Consider the following 19,742-nt stretch of genomic DNA (forward strand, 5'->3'; position numbering starts at 1 on the left):
GACGTTAGCTGAGGGCTTGTCATATATGACCTTTATTCTGTTGAGGTATCTTCTCTCTATACCTGATTTGTTGAGAGTTTCTTTTATCATAAATGGATGTTGCACTTTGTCAAATGCTTTTTCTGCATCTATTGAGATAATCATATGATTTTTATCCTTCATTTTATTAATGTGGTATACAACATTGACTGATTTGCAGATGGTGAGCCATCCTTTGTATTCCTGGAATAAATCTCACTTGATCATAGTGTATGATCCTTTTAATGTATTGTTGAATTCAGTTTGCTAATATTTTGTTGAGGATTTTTGCATCTATGTTCATCAGGGGTATTGGCCTATACTTTTTTTTTCTTGTGGCATCCTTGTCTGATTTTGGTATCAGGATAATGCTGGCCTCATAAAATGAGTTTGGAAGAGTTCCCTCATCTCCTGTTTTTTGGAAGGGTTTGAGAAGATGTTAGCTCTCCCTGAATGTTTGATAGAATTTGCCTGTGAAGCCATCTGGTCCTGGACTTTTGTTTGTTGGAAGGTTTTTGATTACTGATTCAGTCTCCCTACTAGTAATTGGTCTGTTCAGATTATCTATTTCATCTTGACTAAGTCTTGGTAGGTTGTTTCTATGAATTTATCCATTTCTTCTAGGTTGTCCAAAGACACTGTTCCTGGACATTCAGGGTTTTTTTGTTTTTTTATTTTATTTTATTTATTTGTTTATTTATTTATTTTTGGCTGTATGGGGTCCTCGTTGCTGTGCGCGGGCTTTCTCTAGTTGTGGTGGGTGGGGGCTACTCTTCATTGCAGTGCGTGGGCTTCTCATTGTGGTGGCTTCTCTTGCTGCAGAGCACAGGCTCTAGGCATGCGGGCTTCAGTAGTTGTGGCACACGAGCTCTAGTTGTGGCTCGTGGGCTTTAGAGCACAGGCTCAGTAGTTGTGGAGCACAGGCTTTGTTGCTCCGTGGCATGTGGGATCTTCCCAGACCAGGGCTTGAACCCGTGTGCCCTGCATTGGCAGGCAGATTCTTAACCACTGTGCCACAAGAGAAGTCCCTCAGGTTTGTTTTTTTTTTTTTTCATTCGTTTTTCTCTTCTCATTTCAGTTTGGTGCTGAAAGCTCGACCTCTGTGCACTGGTGCTGAACCAAATCTTGGAGACAGAGTTTTGGATGAAGTAGAAAAGAATAGCTTTATTGTTTTGCCAGGCAAAGGGAGATACAGTGGGCTTTTGCCCTGAAAAACTGTGTGTCCCAACCCCCGGGGAATTTGGTGAGGAGTTTTATAGCAATAGTTCAAGGGCAGCATTGCTGATAAGGATCTGTGTGTGTGCAGGGCCTGTATTCCTTTAATCTGGCCTCAGGTGGTCTCCTGATCCTCTCTGAAGAAAACTTCATCAAATAGTTAGCATCTTCCATTTGGTGGGGGTTTTAGTTCTGCAGAAGAGCTTAAATATATTTTTATGTGTATCCCTTGAGGCAGAATGAGGACCCTGCCCCAAGCCTACACTATTGTTTCCTCCTGCTCCTCCCTTGTCTCTGCATCCCCTCCCTTCCCTGATTAACAACTGTTTGAATCTGCCCTTTGGGACTCAGGGAAGGTCATGGAGTCTATTCCCTACAAACAAGAAACAGGGGACAGAAATGCTTCCATGCCCAGGGGCCCCACAGGGTCCTGCTCAGTTTCAAGTTTGTGACATTTCTATTGACGTATCTTCAGGCTTACTGATTCTTTCCTTAGCTATGTCTAGTCTATTTCTGAGCCCATTGAGAGCTTTCTTCATTTCGGTGCTGGTGTTTTTAATTTCTAGCATTTCCTTTTGATTCTTTCTTAGAGTATCCATCTCTCTCCTTACATTGCCCATCTGTTCTTGAATGTTGCCTACTTTTTCCGTCAGAGCCCTTAATATATTAATCATCATTATTTTTAATTCTCTGTCAGATAATTCCAACATCTGTTTCATATCTGAGTCTGATTTTGATGCTTACTTTGTCTCTTCAGACCATGGTTTTTTCTCATCTTTTAGCAGCTGTTGTAATTTTGGGTTGAAAGCTGGACATGATATATCAGGTACTAAGAACTGAGGCAATCAGGCTTTAAGTGTGAGGTTTTATGTTAACCTGGCTGGGAGCTGGGCTGTATTTAATGTTTGCTGCAGCTGTAGGTACCAGAGGCTTCAGTTTCCTTGGTTTTATTTTCAACCCCCAATTGTCTTTGGGTTTCCTTAAACAATCCTTCTTAAATTGTTTTGCACCTCTCGGTTGTATCCACTGTTGTAATATTGGAGCCCTGTTGATGTGGTGGTAATTTGCTGGGGAGAGAAAGCATTTGATAATCTTATGGTTAAATTTCAGTTTCTCAGTGGGCTTGAGTACTTGGACTGTGATGTTCAGAAGTGTTTCTTAGCCTTTTTTTTTTCTTTCCTTATGTGAGAAAGAAGGAAGAGAGAGCCTGGAGTTGTCTTTCCAGGAAAAGAGAGGCTGGAGTTGTCTAATTGCCCTTCCCTCAGGTCAGATAAGCCTCTGGTAAAGCAGTTCCCCTTGAGGGCAGGACTTTGTTATGGAGAACACTCTGGGCGTATTTCAAAATGATTACCTTCCCCTCATCCCTGCCTGAAGCAAGAGGGATTTTTCTCCTAGGTCACCTTAAGAACCTGGTTGGGTTCTGGAGGTAAAGTGTGGGGGACCCCCTAAAACTGAGCCCCCAGGAATTTCTAACTCTCAATCTAGTCCATAGTCAGCCTCCAGCAATTCTTGAATCACCAATTAAGTGTTCCTACCAGTTACTGGCTCTAGCAACTTCTGCTCCCAGTAAGCTGATCTCAGCTGTGATTCTCCATATTCACTTGTCTGTCCAGTTTTTAGGGTGACAGTTTGCCCTGTGACCTTATTTCTCTGACGGATGTCAGAAAAAACATCGATTTCCAGTTTGCTCATCTTTTTTTCTTATTGTGAGGACGGGAGTGATGACTTCCAAGCTCTTTATGTGTCAGAGCTGAAACTGGAAGTCCTCTTTACACATTTGCACTTTTCACACCAACCTGGTTACAGAGAAGAGAGATGGAGCTCAGAGAAGTTAAGTAACGTGCCCAGGGTCACCCAGCTGATGGCTGGTAGAGCCAAAATTCTGTCTTCAGACTCCAATGGTCTTTGAGAAACTGTACCAATGACAAGCATTCCAGAAGTATTTACCATACAGGCCCTTTCAGAGATTTTCCATGGAATTCCTGGGGAAATCTGGGCTTAATCATTTAACCTGAGAGCGAAGTGACAACCTCATGAGCCACTTAATCAGTTCTCTGTCTCTAAGCAAGAAAAGTAACCCAAGACGAAACCTTATCCAGCCCAGAGTCTATCATCTCTCGCTTGGGGCCAACTTCAGTATTCACTGGTAGCATCCTTTAAGGTGTGCTCGTCTTACTGGTGTGGAATCATAGCCTTTAAAACTAGAGAGGGCTTAGAGATCATCTATTCAACCCCCTTGCTTTACAGATGAGGAACACTGAGACCCTGAACTTGCTGCTGTCCATTGGCTTTCTACCTCCGCACTTTGCTCCCTTTCTTAGGTCTTTCTAGGAGTAATTTAGACACATTTCTTTTTGAAATAGTCAGTGCACAGTCACATGATAAAACCTGCACTCTGCTCCATCCTTTGCCCCGTGGGAGAGGGGAGAAGGCAGATACCATGCCCTCGGGCTGCTCTGCATCTCACCGCCAGACTTAGGAGACTTCTAGTGGTCAGGCGCCCTTGACCGCCATCAGTCTTCCCTAAGGTCTGGATAGACCAGTGGTTCTCAACTGGAGGTGATCCCCACCCCCCGCTTTCCCCTGGGGACATTTGGGCATGCCTGGAGACGTTTTTTGTTGTCACAACTGGGGAAGGAAAGAGGGATGTTGCTATTGGCATCTAGTGGGTAGAGGTCAGGGATGCTTTAAACATCCTGTAATGCATAGGACACTCCCCGCTCCGCCAACATAGAATTTTCTGGCCCCAAATCTGAAAAGCGTCAAGGTTGAGAAACCCTGAGGTGGAGTGTGCCGGCTCAGAATCTCCACAATAGCTCTCTGTGTGCTTGAAATGGCCAATTTTCCCTGCAGCTTTCCTAAAAGACAGCTCCTGGGGCGGTGGAAGCACTTACCCGAGCCCCACCACGGTCATATGATGCAGCTGCCAATCAACTCAGGGTGAGGGATAGCAGCCTCTTGGGAAAGGTGCGCTCCCGAAGTGTTCGCTGAGACCTTACATGACTGAGGTGCTTTCTTCTTGGTAGCAGGTGGTTGTCTCCGCCCACACTTCCCCGCTGATCACGTCTGGAGGAGGAGCAAGCCTTATATAAGCTCAGCCTCACGCAACCTTCTGTCATTTTGGCACTCCAGGGCCTGGGGAACCCCCTCCCTCCTGAAGTCTCAAGGGAACGTGGTTCTGTTCTGAACAGGCCTGGCAGGGATGCTTGCCACCTGCAGGATAAAATCTGAGCTCTTTAGCCTGTGAGATGGGCCCGGCCAACCTCCTCTCCATCCTCTGCAACCCCGGCCCCCCATGCCAGACCCGCTCTCCTCCCACACACCCTGTGCAGCAGCCACACACGCTGCTCCGCATGGACCAGACCAACGTGCTTCCTTCCGTGCTTACCTCCCTGCCTGTAACCCCCTTCCCTGACTGCCTGGGCAATGCCCACATGCAAGACCCTCCCTCAGGAAGCTTCCAGGCCCCTCGCCCTGCCAGTCACACTCTCTCCTGTGTTGTTGGTTCTAGGCACGGGCCCCAGCAGGTCTTACCTTACTGGATTATAAGTGCTTGTGTCTGTCTGTGTCCCCTTCCCACCTGCCCCTGGGGATGCTGATGCCCGTGCCTGATTCATATCTGGGGCCCAGGGCCTAGCACAGTGAAACCTTGGTGAACGAATGAGTGAGTGAATGAATGAATGAGGGCTTGGATGGAATGTCACCACTTCTTATTCTCAGAGTGGCCACTTCCAAGACCCCTAATGATCCCCTGTTGACCGCCTGGTTACCTAAAACACAGGGCACACGACCTCAGCTCTACCTCTTCTGCCATGGATGCTGTATGATCTTGAACAAGTCACTTGCCATCTACACTAGGTACACCCAGGGTAACCAGCTGCAACACTGCAGCGTGTCCTAGGCATGGTCTCAAGAAGAGGAGGTGATAGAATCCTAACCAAGTTCAGGACTCTCCCTAATTCTCCATTTGCGGTGGCCCCAACTGGCCCCCAAATGGCACCGTTCCCAAGCGTGAGTACAGTGACAGAAATATTTTCGTGCACTAATAAAATTACCTTCTCTAAAGAAGGCAATTTGCATGTTAATGTTTTGGGTAATTCTGTGCAGCTCCAGTGCCCTCAGGGCTGCAATTTCTCTCTGACAAAGTGACAAAAATAAACTCCCACATAAAAGAGCATTTCTCTTCTCTCTCATTTGTGCTCTAAAGTGACATTCTTAATATAAGTCAAGTTGAAACCCACTTCTCTGTCTTTTTTTTGACACTCATCTGCCTCCCGTCACCTCTCCAAGTGACAGGCCGGCTTCTCAGAGCTCCTCAGAGGGGCCTCCTCTTGAGGACAGGCACCCCACCCCCACCCCCAAGGCTCCTGACTCTGGACTTCTAGAAGGTACAGCCAGTTAACTGGAGGGCAAGGATGGGGAGCAGGGAAGAGGGCTGCATTTGGTGGGGGAGTTAGGGCAGCCTAACTTCCCCTAAATTGCCTATTTTCTGGAAACAAAGAACAACTACAATGGGATGAAGATTCTGAGCCTCTGCCCTCCAGGGCAGCAGACTGTTTATCCGCCAGGGATGGCCTCTCTGATTACCTAAAGATAATAAAGAAAGAAGCTCTTGGGAATTGCCTGGTGGTCCAGTGGTTAGGACTCAGCACTTTCACTGCTGTGGCCCGGGTTCAGTCCCCGGTGGGGGAACTAAGATCCCACAAGGTGCAAGGTGTGGCCAAAAAAAGGAAAGAAAGAGAGAGAGAGAGAAAAAGGAAGGGAGGGAGGGAGGGAGGGAGGAAGGGAGGGAGGGAGAGTGAGAAAGAAAGAAAGGAAGGAAGGAAGGAAGGAAGGAAGGAAGGAAGGAAGGAAGGAAGGAAGAAGGAAAGAAAAAGAAATTCAGATTTATGGGGTTTCTTCCATGTGCCAGGCCGGGCCCCTTACATCTAAATTCTCTCACTGAACCCATCTAAGAGCCACACAGGGTAGGTAGAAAGTGAGGCTCCCGGAAGTGAAGTGAATGAGCCGAGGTCACCTAGCACCACGTAAGAGGCAGCCCACGGATCTGACCTTAGACACGTGTGATGTAAAGCCTGGGTTCCTTCCGCCGTAAGTGGATGCTAAAAGCGTGCTCTTAACATCAATGACCCAAGCAGTGGGAAGGGAGAAGACTGACATTTACCAAACACCTACTGTGTGTCATGCGCTACGCCTATAGATTTCTTTTCTTTTCCTTTTTTAATTAAAAATTTTAAATTAAACAATTTTTACAATTTTAAAGATTACTTTTCATTTACAGTTATTTCAAAACTGGGTATGTTCCCCATGTTGTACAATCCACCCTCGAGCCTATCTTATACCCAATGGTTTGTACCTCTACTCCCCCATCCCTGTATTGCCTCCCCGCCCCGCCCCCACTGGTGACCACTAGTTTGTTCTCTGTATCTGTGAGCCTGCTCCTTTTTTGTTGTACTGTATTCACTCATTTGATGTATTTTTTAGATTCCCCATATAAGTGATATCATGCAGTATTTGTCTTTCTCGATCTGACTTATTTCACTTAGCATAATGCCCTCCAAGTCCATCCATGTTGCTGCAAAAGGCAAAATTTCACTTTTTCATGGCTGAGTAATATTCCATTGTAAATATATACACCACCTCTTCTTTATCCATTCATCCATGGCTTCCGTACCCTTATGCCTATAGATTTCATTCAGTTAGTCAACTGAATGGCTTGTGAGCACCTGCCACCTGCCAGGCCCGGGTGGTGACAGCAGGTGCAGTGACCAGTAGGATAGACCTCCCCCCAGGCCCCATGCCGCGGACAGCACGGTAGCAGACAGGCAGACATTAAACTCAGAAATACAGAAATAAACACGTAATTAAATGTGATCAGTTCTAGGAAATAAGATGACTAAGTTTTTTGTTTGTTTTTTTTTAATTAATTAATTAATTAATTTTTTTTTTGGCTGTGTTGGGTCTTCGTTTCTGTGCGAGGGCTTTCTCTAGTTGCGGCGAGCGGGGGCCACTCTTCATCGCGGTGCGCGTGCCTCTCACTGTCGCGGCCTCTCTTGTTGCGGAGCACAGGCTCCAGACGCGCAGGCTCAGTAGTTGTGGCTCAGGGGCCTAGTTGCTCCGCGTCATGTGGGATCTTCCCAGACCAGGGCTTGAACCCGTGTCCCCTGCATTAGCAGGCAGATTCTCAATCACTGTGCCACCAGGGAAGCCCCAAGATGACTAAGTTTTAAGAAGGTTAGCAGAGAAGACCTAATATATATTAGGAGGTGGGTCAGGGAGGTCTGTCAGGAAAAGTAACACTGGAGCCGAGATCTAAGTGGCAACCAGGGAGGGGCTGAGGGAAAGGGTGTTGCAGCAGAGCGGGGGGTCCGCCGGCTCGAGGGGCAGCCCAGCCGCAGAGGCAGGCAGGGGCTGGATCTTACCTGGTCTTACTGCGTGCTCACAGCACGTCAAGGATGTAGATCTGTTCTGAAGAGCTTAAAGCAGGGAGTGCGCGGCTTGACTCGTGTTTCTAAAAGGTCATTCTGGATGCGGCGTTGGAAGTGGGGAGACCAGTGGGAGGCTGCATGGGGGTCCAGGGGAGCTATGGCCTTGCAGGCTCGGGGGTTGGGGGGATGGTGGGGGTGGGTGCAGGGTGTAAAGTTCTTGGGGTGTTGTGGGGAGGCAGGGACTGTGGGAGAGGAGTTTCAACAGCGGCTCACAGACTTCTGGCAGGAGCAACTAGGAGGGTGGAGACGTCATTTATTTAAATGGTTAGGACATCAGGGAAGCAGGATCAGGAAAGGAAGACCCGGAGATCCATTTCTAACAGGCTCTTTGAGATGCTAATGAGACACCCCAGTGGCAAAAAAGCACTGGGGCCTGGAAAGAGCGATTCGAAGGCATTGATTCACAGAGGATATTTAAAGCCTAGGGAGTGAATGACAAGGCGAGGGGGAAGCTGAGCCCAGGTGGAGAGCCCTGCAGGACTGCAAGACCCAGGAGAGCAGAGCAGAGCCAGCAGAAGACTGGCGAGCCTGAGCCGGGAGTTCCTAGAGAGACCGAGAAAAGCTGGGGAGAGAGTATTCAAGGAGGGAGCTTCCACGTGGACAAATGCAGAGAGCCAGCTAAGAAGAGGGGAAGGGGAGGCGGCCAGCCATTTGATGAGAGCAGCTTGGTGGCGAGGTAGGGGAACAGCCCCCTGAGATGCCAGGGGCGAGGCCGTGGAGACAGTGCCTGGGCCACCATCCCTTTGGGAAGTTTGGCTGGCAAGAAGCAGAGATAGAAAGGTCACTCACGTACGCGATGTCGAGGCAGCCTTTTAATGCAAGACCGGGTGCATTTGCTGGCCAGGGAGCGCGATTCAGGAGAAGGCGAGACCCTGATGATCTTGGGGGCACTGGACACTGATGCCAGCCCACCTCCTGCTCTTCCCTTAGGCTCTGCCACAGTCCTGCCTCTCCCAGGCAATCATCTGCTTCTTCCTTTGCCTTCTAACCCTACCTCCTCCTGGTTCCACCCCCTCTCTCTCCTCCCCACTCCTCCCTCCCTACCATCAGATGAGGGATGAGGGCTTGCTGGACTCTGTATCCACCTGCTGGGTGGTCAGCAAAAGTCTGTGGAAGTGAATTGCTCTGGTTGCCGCCTTGCAGATCCTCTCAGAGCAAGGCCCTCGTGGGGAAGAAGAGTTAGGTTTGCTCTCTGGAAAAGTGGGGTCAGTGGGGAAGTTTTGCATATTTCAGCTCAGAGGCAGAGAGCACGCAGTGAGAATGGGCCTCCTGGGGAGGTGATGAGACCCCGTCACTGGAAGTGGCTACGTGAGGGGCTAGATGACCGCCATCAGCAATGTCAGGGCGGGCACGCTCAGCGCAGCACCTCATGGGGAAACTACCGGAAGCCAGAGACAGTGCCAGAAACCATGCTGTTTCTGCTGACCTGTGACCTGTGGCTCCTTCCCTGCCTCTCCGAGTGAACCTGGGGCCGGGAGGGCAGATTCACAGAGCTGGGCTCGCATCCCCACCGCCACCTCCAGTCTGTGGGGCTCCGGGTGAATGTCTTTACCTCCCTGCACCCCAGAAGCCTGTAGTGTCCAACTAATAAACAGCCCAAGACAAAAGCAAAGCTTCGCTACGTCCCTAAACACAGGTGAAAAACCAAAGGGTGAAATGGGGGTCAGAAATGCACCTGTTTTGAGGATGAGGTGAGAGGCGCCTTAGAGAGAGCTCACTGCGGTGCCTGCTACGTACAACGTGTGTGCTGCGTGCCAACTACTCCTATTACTCCTTCTTGCTGAGTGGTGCTATGATCCTGTAAGGGCCCGGATTGTGTGACCTCTGAAGTCCTTTCCAAGCGAGAAATTGTGACCACTTGCTGAGGGTTGAGTGTTGAACCTCAGAAGGTCCGTTGGAGCCATTAATCCCACAAGAAATGTCTGGAATAGCACCAAGGAGGTGCAGGAAGTGGTCACCAGCCCTGTAGCCTGTCTCCCCAGATGGTGACTCGGGCTTGCATCCTTGTCATGGTGGAATCAGGGGTGACACTGGCTGGGACTGGAGCGGGACCTACCAGCCACTCTGCACCGGCCAGTGGCATGACCTGTGATTAATGAAACGATGGAATAGCTGCTTTCATCTTCGGTTATGTTTGTTATTTGGGTGCCGCGGGCATCTGGGGGCAATGGTTTTTCTCTAAGGCCTATTTATGGTTCATTCCTGACACTTAGTCATTTTTCCATCTAGCCAAGAACAAAGGTGATGGTGACTTGTTGCTGTAATGTTTAGACACAATGACTGTGCATGTGCAACTTCTGTTCCCCAGCCATGGGGAGCGGCAGGAGAAAGGCCATCCCTTCTGTCCCTTAAAGGGTGGGCCTTGAAAGGTTTCCATCTGGTTTGGGGAGAGGTGGTGTCGAGCAGCAGTGGGGGGGCCCAGGCACCACTCCCAACGATGTAACCTTGGGCATGGGAAGTGTGACCTTGGACAAGTGGCAAGTCACTCCTCTCGTCTGCCTCTCTGGGTTGCGCGTTTGGGGAAAATGCAATGTGAGTCCTGGCGGGCAGAGCATCCTCAATAAATGTAGTTTGTGATTCTAATTAGTATCATTTTTAAAACATTCAGAAGCCACCATCCCTCCTAATGCTTCTGGAATCCTGAGAAACGGTCCAGTCCTCTGCCCATTTTACAGAAGGGGAAAGTGAGGCCCGGAGAGGGGGAGTGACTGGCTCAAAGCCACGCTGTGCGGAGGGCACAGACCACGTGAGAATCCAGGTCCTCTAACCCCCCTTTGCAGGATTTTCCCCCCTGTAATCCCAGTCAATCGGTTCATTGATTCCCACAAACGCTTTTTGAAAGCCTGCTCTGTGATGGCTGGAGATGGGGGCGAAGACTCCCCAGCCTCACAACAGCCTAGTGTGGAGACACGCTGTCAGCTATTGCAATAAAAGAAGAAAATGAAACCAGAGTTACGATAGCACTCCAGGCAGCAGGAAGTGAGAGGGCAGACATCAAAGTGGGGAGATGACTGGTATTTTTTAAGCACTGTATTGGGCTTTTTCTGGGTGGTGCCTTGTAAAAGCCACTCTTTACAGATGAATAAACCAAGCCCTCCAGAGGCGAAACGGCTCCCGAAAGACTCGACAGCTAGTACGCGGCGGAGCTGGAACTGAGACCAGCCCATCAGTCACTACTCCACAGAGCCAAAAGCCATCTCACAGGAACTGCCCAGGTTTCATCTCCCGCAGTGGAGCCCTTTGAGACCCCAGCCCCAGGCCTGGAGGGACCGTGGTAATGCCTTCGGGGACCGTGCAGCCGCAGATCAGTAACAGGCTGCAAGGCATCCCCAAAACGGAGAGAAAACAGATCCTTGTGATTAAGCACCTCAGAGTTGGTGCAGCCGTCACATAGCGCTTGTGGGGAACATTCCACTTCACAGATAGGAGCCACTAAACTAATTCGGGTCAAGGTCACTCAACTTGATTTCCTATCAACAATTCCAGACAGGAATCTTGTATACTTAAGTGCTTAAAATTTCCCTATGAGAAAGAAACATCTATTCCAGCTGAGTAATGAGAAAGAGATTAAAGGTTAGGCCGAGAGAAGGAATTGGCGAGTAGCGGTCCTAGCCCAGCACACCAATTTTTGAAATAGAATTACTAGCAAGGAAGCACAGGTATTTTTGAGAGGAAAAAAAAGAAATCTCATATTCAGTCTGGGGTAATATCCCTGGCTGTCGACAATGATTTGGATTTAATTATATCATATGTGCAAACGTGCTCTATAAACTATAAAATAATACATAAATGTCAGATGTTAAGAAAGAACGCGGTGTCGGAAAGAGAACTGTGGGTTTGAGAGTCAGGTAGGGTTTAAATGCTGCCTCGTCCACCTGGGGGGACCTTGACAAACCACTCCGCCTTTCTGGGTCTCAACTATAAGTGGGGAATCCTTGTAATAACGTCCTCTTCTGAACGTTACTCCGAGAACCAGACGAGATAACAGATATTCTTTGGAAATTGGCAAGTGCTCTGCACACGGAAGGTGTTATTCTCGTTTCCATCCATAAGCCCCAGAGTAGATGGTGGGATTACCGGAGAGCAGCCACCAGCACTGTCATTAATTCCTGCGTGCAAGGTCCCCTCCCCGGGCATGGAGGGGAGCGGGCTTGTGGCCAGGAGCCCGTGGGCCCACCCTCACCAGGCTGATTGACAGAATGAGGCCACGGTCTGTCAGGGGCTGCATTCCCAATATGCAGGTGGCAGCCTCCGTGAGAGCCACGTGGATGGCTACACTGAAATGTTTCGAAGGCTGCTTTCTCAAGTGAGATCCGTCAACTCAAATGAAGTTTCAAAAAACACTCAGCAGCTTATCTTCAGGCACAGGGGGCAGGTGGGGAAAGCCTGTTTGCAAAGCCTGGCAGAGGGGACTGCGCCTTCTTGTTGACATCCAGCAGAGATGGGAGGGGGGGCCTCCCTCATTCACTGCAAGGCAGCATCGTTTCTTCCTTCTAAGTGACTGGAAGTAACACCCTGACTTGGCCATCTCTTTGAAGGCTCTTGAAGCAGCAGCAGAGTAAAGAAGTTATGGGAATGGTCCTAGGTCAGCCACCTTACCAGCTATATGACTTTGACAAGTCTCTTGAATATGAAACGGGATTGATGGTAACACTTGGTTCCTGAGATTTCTGAGAGATTCATTCAGTTGAATAACAAAGGCATCCCTTAGCCCAGGGCTTGCACGTAATGAGGGCTCAATGAATATGAAGTGCTACTGTTTCCTTTCATCCCTTTTACTGTAATGGGTCACTGAAGCAATGTTACCAAAGAGACGCTTCCAACTCTGCATCAGAGCTGTGAGGGGTGTTCTGGTAGGGCTGGTGGAGGAGCAGGGAAGAGGGATAGGGTCTCTTACACCTTTCCTAAATAGCTCAAGTCATCTCAGAGACTTGGTAAATGGCAGGTGAGCATCCCAAGTACTGGGTGCGCTGCAGCAGAGCCAAGCTACGGACCAGGGTGCTAGGGACTAAACCCCAATTCATAGGTTGGAACCCTAACCCTCAGTTTGACTGTATTTGGAGATGGGGCCTCTGAGGAAGTAATTAAGGTTAAATGAGGCCATAAGGGTGGGGCCCTGATCCAATAGGACTGGTGTCCTTATAAGAAGAAACACCAGAGAGCTGGCTCGCTCTCTCTGCCATATGAAGGCACAGCAAGAAGGCAGCTGTCTGCAAGCCAGGAAGAGAGCCCTCACCAGAACTGAACCACGCTGGTACTCTGATCTTGGACTTCCTGCCTCCAGAGCTGTGAGAGCTGTCGTTTGAGCCACCCTGGCTATGGTGTTTTGTTATGGTACTTGGCAGCCCAAGCAGATGAAGATGGGGGAGAGAGGTGGACAGTGGGATTGCAGAGGAGAAAGCTTGTTCTGTGCATCCCCAAAGGTCCTTTTTTTTTTGCGGTACACGGGCCTCTCACTGTTGTGGCCTCTCCCGTTGCGGAGCACAGGCTCCGGACGAGCAGGCTCAGCGGCCATGGCTCACGGGCCTAGCCGCTCCGCGGCATGTAGGATCTTCCCGGACTGGGGCATGAACCCGTGTCCCCTGCATCGGCAGGCGGACTCTCAACCACTGCGCCACCAGGGAAACCCCCGCAAAGGTTCTTGATTGCCCAGTGCTATGTTTCTCAAAGGCCATGCTCTTAACTTCTTTACTGCACTGTCTCCTCAAGAGCCCTTCGAGAGGTGGCCAAGAGGGAGTGTTCATTCCCAAGCTTCCTGAGCACCCTCGTGGGTCGAATCCCCAGAGCTGCAGTTACAAGTGCAGTAGCTAGGGCCTCATCACCAACAGACAATCCCCAGGGGACGGGAACAGGAACCTGCATTTCTGGCAAGGTCCCCAGGCAATTTTGTGCATAAAATGTTTGAAAACCACGGGCCTTGAGAGGAAGGCCAGTCCCTCAGCCTGCTGTTAGAGTCCCTTTTTCATGAGGGCTCCTGACTCACCCTCACACCCACATCCACCCCATCGGCAGCCCACAGAGCCACAGGCATGACCCCCAGACTCTATTCAGAACCTCATCATCCCTCACCACCTCCACCACTGCCGTCTGATCTGAGCCACTGTCAGCTCTCGCCTGGACCAGCACAGTTAGCCCCCTAATGGGTCTCCCCGCTTTCTTTCTCATGTGCCCCTGCCACCGTCAATGCGGCAGCCACCTTGACCGTGTCACTTCGAAACTTCCCAGTGGCCACCCGTCTTTCTCAGCAGGAAATTCAAAGTCCCACCTTGGTCTGCAGGGCCCTTGTGGCCTGGCCCGCTAGAACCTTTCAGGTCTAGACTCCATCAGTACAGACAGAGAAGGGCAGGGCCTCGCAGAGGGCAACGGAGCTCTGCCCCCCTTAGCGGTTAAGTGATGACGCTGGAAGAAACCAGGGATGTGCGGTTCCTCAGAAACCAAGAGAGGACGTAATGCAAAGTTGCAACAAGTTCATGCTTTTCCAGCTCCATCATTAGTCTTTTAAAAATAACTGATTGAGTCTGCTTTCAATCAGAGTGTCTTAAAAGGCATTTTTATCCCAAAGTCAAGCTTCTTGCAGTTCGGGGGCAGGCCCTTTTGCAAGCAGGCCCCTTTTTGCAGATGGTCTTTGGCAGTGGAGAAAGAACAGACTGAACTCAGCAGTGGGAGGAGGCGGGGCTGGGACGGGTTCTCCAAGTGGGGTCCTGACCAGCAGCCTCGTTACCACCTGGGGACGTGTTCGAAGTGCAGGTTTTCAGGCCGCACCTCAGACCTTCAGAACTAGGAACTCTGGGGGTGAGGCCGCAGTCTGTATTCCAACAAGCCCTCCAGGGGACTCTCAGCAGAATCAGCGGTGCCTGAGGCCAGGGTTCAAACCCCAGCCCTGCCACTTACCAGTGTGTGACCTGAGGGCAAGTTATTTCATCTCTCTGGGCCTCAGTTTCATCTGCACAATGGGAGTTGTAGTGAGGATCAGAGCACCAGGCGCAGTGTACGGGACCCACGCACGAGTCAGTAATGTCCATTCCCCTTCATCCCCACATACACGAGTCAGTAATGTCCATTCCCCTTCATCCCCACATATATATATATATATATACACGTATATATATAACATACATATATATAATATATATACGTATATATATATAATATACATATATATGTAACATACATATATAATATATATACGTATATATGTAACATACATATATATATTATACATATATATGTATATATGTAACATACATATATACGTATATATATAACATACATATATAATATACATATATATACGTATATATATAACATACGTATATATAATATACATATATACGTATATATGTAACATACATATATAATATACATATATACGTATATATGTAACATACACATATATAATATACATATATATACGTATATATAACATACACGTATATAATATACATATATATACGTATATATGTAACATACATATATAATATACATATATACGTATATATGTAACGTACATATAATATACATATATATACGTATATATGTAACATAAATATATATAATATACATATATACGTATATATATAACATACATATATATAATATACAGATATATAACTTTTATCAAAGTAGAACACATATGCAGAAAGCTTGCATTGTATTTTTTCAAAGTAATGACTTCAAATTCAAATAGTAGCAAAGGGTTCGTAATTCAAAGCAGCTGCCCCTGCATCACCTCTTTCTACTCTAGAATTTCCCATTGCATATTTTTTAATTGCACACGTTTACTATAGAAAATCAGAAAATGTAGACAAGCAAAAAGAAAACCAAGTATAACACGTTAAATCCCATTTCTCATTTTAGAATGTCTTCTTCCAGGTGATATTTAGCCATGTTTTTTCCTCCAGAAAAGGTCTTCATTGTATTTTTTCAGTGCGTTATAACTCTAATCACAGCCTGCCTCCAATTAAGGGAAGGAAACGAGTGTTCGTTGAGAAAGGTGCTCAATTCTCACTATTCAGAGTGTAGCAGCAGCCTGGGTACCACTGGGAAGCTTGTCAGAAATGCAGGGTCTCGGGCCCCACCCCAGAATCTGCATTTTGACAAGATCGTGGTGACATTAAAGCTGGGGAAGGGGGTGTAGACCGCAGAGCTCCTGACGCTTGCAGTCACGAACTGTTCTTCACAGTCCTGGATAAGAGACTCGAGCCAGAATGTAAACGCGTGTGGCTTCCTTTACAAAGAGAAAGACTTGCTACAGAGAACTGCCAGCTGAACTAAGCAATGTGATCGATGAGGAGGGAGATTTCCATTCTAGCCGGAGCTCCTTAGCTTGTCAGGGCCCAGGGACACGCAGCTCCTGGACTCGGCACCCGTCGATCGAGCACACTTGGAGTAGCGGTGCTCTTGAGATCACGCGGTTGGGAAGCTGAGGGCTGGGACTGCACTGGGTTTCTCGGGCTTTAGATCCTGGCCTCTTCACCCTGTGTGTACCAGATCCTCCCACCGACTGTAACACACACACACACACGTGGACGCACAGCCTAGGAGAGCCCTGGCCCAGAGTCGGTGGTTAGGAAACGTCTGTCTCCTGATTGTAGACTGAGGCCTCCATTCCCCTGTGTCTCTGTCCGCACCAGGCCTCTGTTTACATTAAAAGGGTTACTGTCCTCTTTATCAACGCCTGTCAAGACCAAGCAGGGGACGTGCAGAACGTCTGGAGTCAAGAGAAGCCAAGCAAAAAAGCTTTGATGGACTTAGAAGAAGATTAAGAAAAAACAACTTTGCTCAGCTCAAGTTTCCGACGCAAAAAGATCTCTCAGATCCCAAGGTCCATGTCCAGTATTTACAAACTCCAGGCCAGGCTTCTGCCTGCAGTGACAGAGCAGCCAGCTAGCACGTCTGAGCCGGGAAACAAGGCCCCTGGGAAGGTGTGGATTAGTGGAGTGGGGACTGGCCTCATCCAGAATACCGTGTGGCATTTGGTATGCCTTAGAGCCGCCTTCCCCAAGAAGGCCATGGAATCCCATGAATGTGGATCACAGGGTTCATTTTAACGACGACATTGGGAAGACTCAGAACCTTTTTTCATGTAGCACAACATAGCTAAAAGCATTGGGAGTCAGCGTTTGAATTTCCAGGCCACAATTCTCTGGCTCTGTGACCTTAGGGAAGTTACTCGACATCTCTGATGGTTAGTTTCCTCATCTGTAAAATGAGGCATCACAATAATGACCTCGAAAAGGCATGTCTGTGAAGCACCTAGCACCGACTCACTCATGCATTCATTCACTCGTGTAGTCTGTCCCTCTGTACTGAGCGCCTGCTGGGGACCTGGCACCAGGGGGACTGAGGTGAGCTGGAGCCCGCAGTCCAGACGGAAGATAGAGATTGTTAAAGAACCACACCAGTAAGCCCTGAACGAGCCACCAAAGGTGTGACAGAGAAAAGTGCCAGAAGCCTCTACCGGGAGCTGGATGTAATCTGGGGCTCAGGGGAGGTTTAGCTGACTAAGTGATTTTCAGCTGAGATCCCAAGGATGAGTAGGAGTTTATGAGGCAAAGCAGGAGAAGAACATTCCAGGGGCATAATGGGGACTCTTATTAATACCTTCTGGAATACAGTTTTGGGTAGAGAAGGGGTCAGGTATATTTTACTTTTTGAGGTCAAATTTGCATGTACCAAAAGGCACCAATCTTAAGGTAATATAATTTGTGGATTCTGACAAATGCACACACTCACGTAACTGACACCCCTGTGAGGATATAGAACATTGCCATCAGATTGGGCTCATCTTCATACCCCTTTCCCTTATTATTAAAGCAGTGCGATGGGTTTTAATGGGAACATCTGATGGTGGTGCAGAGGGATAAGGCTTTGGGCTAGGTGTAAGTCCCAGCCCCACCGCTGTGTACCCACTGGGCTTTGCCCAGGTCTCTCCACTTCTCTGAGACTCAATTTCCCCATCTGTAAAACAGGGTTCATCGAACCTTCTTCACAGGGTTGCTTAAGGGTTGAATCTGCAAGTGGTTGCAAACACCCAGCTAGACTTTCGCATGGCAGGCAGTGAGTCAGCCCCGTGTCGTTTCCAGAATGAGACAGCGGTGGGGAGAGAGCCTGGTGGCTGGAGTCGGGTCTTCCCAGGGCAGCGTGCCGAGCCACCGCTGCACGCGTGCGCGCGCGCACACACACACACACACACACCACTAACCCCAGTCACCTCTGCACGCGCGCGCACACACACACACCACTAACCCCAGTCACCTCTGCACGTGCACACACACACACCCCACTAACCCCCGTCTCTCACCCACAGGGATGTGTCTGCAGGCCTTCGTGGAGGCTTTCTTTTACCTGGCCCAGAGGAAGTTCAAGATGCTGCCCCTGCACGAGCAGGTAGCCTCGCTGATTGACCTGTGTGAATACCACCTGTCCCTGCTGGACGAGAAGCGCCTGGTGTGTGGCCGGAGCGCCACATCGGGGGGCCGGCCCCCTCACAGTGGCACCCCGCAGGAGGCCACCCCCGCAGCCCAGCTGGCTGAGGGCCATCCCCCGCCCTGCACAAACAGTGCCCTCAAGCTCTCCCATTCCAGACACGCTCTGTCCTGAGGGCCGCTCTGTCCTCCCAGAAGAAGATTGAGCCCTTCCGAGCCCAAGAGACCCCCAGGCTTCCTGCCGGGGGAGAGATGGCAGGATGCTGAGAATTCCCACCTGAGATTCCCCCTAATCGTCGCCATGTTCTGCACTTCCAGAGGCTGCCTGATTCTCAACCGCCCTCCTCCCAGCACCTCTTGGTGGCCCACCTGCTTGCGAGCCATCAGCGGACATATGATATCCAAAACGTGCCAGATGGCCTCTTCTATTCTGGGCTCATGGGAAGCCACCGCCGGGGATAAAACTGCTGTGTTTGGGGAAGGGGGCACCAACAACCCCAAGACGGAGAGCTGCGGAGAAGAAAGAACTTGAGGCAGCCGAGACTGGGGTCTGCTGAGGCCCCGAAGAGAATACAGTTAGAGCCCAGGGACATCATGTGGACTTCCTACCACCCATTCTGTGAAAATGAAGTGGAAATACCCAGCAGGCCTGCGGGACTCACCCACCGCAATCATGTGCTACCTGGGTGCGGTTAACAGACCGACCTCGTTGATTTCATGAGCTTGCCTGTTGCTGCAGTGTCCCATGTGTTATTCATTAAGATATGATTAACTGAGAGGTAACTGAGGAAGGCTGCTGAAGTCTCAGAGCTGGCGGGAGCCTCTGAGATCATTTTGTTTGACCTTGACCCCAAAGCAGGCGTCCCCCCAGTCCCGTGGCCTCTGATTGAAGCTCTCCATGGGTGGGGTGGTCATCAAGTGTGCCCAGAGTGTGCAGGGTGCCCTGGAGGGGAGGAGAGGGCTTCAGAGGGAAGGAAAGTAAGACCTGCGTAAGGACCAGAGCGAGCGGGAGCTTGATGTCAGAAGCCGGGCAAGGGGGAGCCGTGCCCTCCCATCCACGAGACCCTTTCCCTGTCTGCATCCGTGTCCCCAGGCGGCCCCCGCTCAGAGGGGAAGCTTCAGAGGCAGCCAAAGGTAGCATTTTGGAAAATGGCCCCAGGCAAGTCAGGGTCCAGGGCCTGCTGACCACAGGCAGACAAGAGACTGCCCTCGAACGGCCAGGCTATCCAGAGTGTTGTTGGATTTCGGGTTAATGTGGCCCTTTCCAGAGGGTCCTCGTTATAGGACCCTGGGGGCCCTGGATTTAGTTGACCATCAGGCTCTGAGTGAGGAGGATGAAGGGTCTTTGAAGGCACTGATTAGCACGGTGCCTGGCACACAGTAGGGCTCAGAAAATGCTCACAAATGTAGGGCCAGGGAGAAAGTCATTGGTGGCAGAGGTGTGTCCTAGACCAGCACAGACATCTTCCTTCTCCTGCTTTTCTCTTATTTATTTATTTTTTGTGTGTGTGGTACACGAGCCGCTCACTGTTGTGGCCTCTCCCGTTGCGGAGCACAGGCTCCAGACGCGCAGGCTCAGCGGCCATGGCTCACG

The 19,742-nt window shown here is 49.6% G+C and overlaps 1 protein-coding gene across 4 annotated transcripts in view; it reads left to right on the top strand.

The window, feature by feature from the left end:
* The window catches only part of TTLL11 (tubulin tyrosine ligase like 11), a 270,093-nt gene that overhangs the window by 232,956 nt on the left and 17,395 nt on the right, over nucleotides 1–19,742 (top strand). For 3 of the 4 annotated variants that reach the window (XM_060014203.1, XM_060014204.1, XM_060014205.1), the window contains one exon: nucleotides 18,031–19,506. The exons of the other annotated variant lie outside the window; for it this stretch is intronic. In XM_060014203.1, the coding sequence (XP_059870186.1) occupies nucleotides 18,031–18,323 (293 nt within the window). In that variant the 3' untranslated portion in view covers nucleotides 18,324–19,506. Of the gene's footprint in view, nucleotides 1–18,030; nucleotides 19,507–19,742 lie in introns of those variants that run through there. 4 annotated transcript variants of the gene reach the window in all.

The sequence above is a fragment of the Delphinus delphis genome, chromosome 6, assembly GCF_949987515.2.
Source record: "Delphinus delphis chromosome 6, mDelDel1.2, whole genome shotgun sequence".
Lineage (NCBI taxonomy): Eukaryota > Metazoa > Chordata > Mammalia > Artiodactyla > Delphinidae > Delphinus > Delphinus delphis.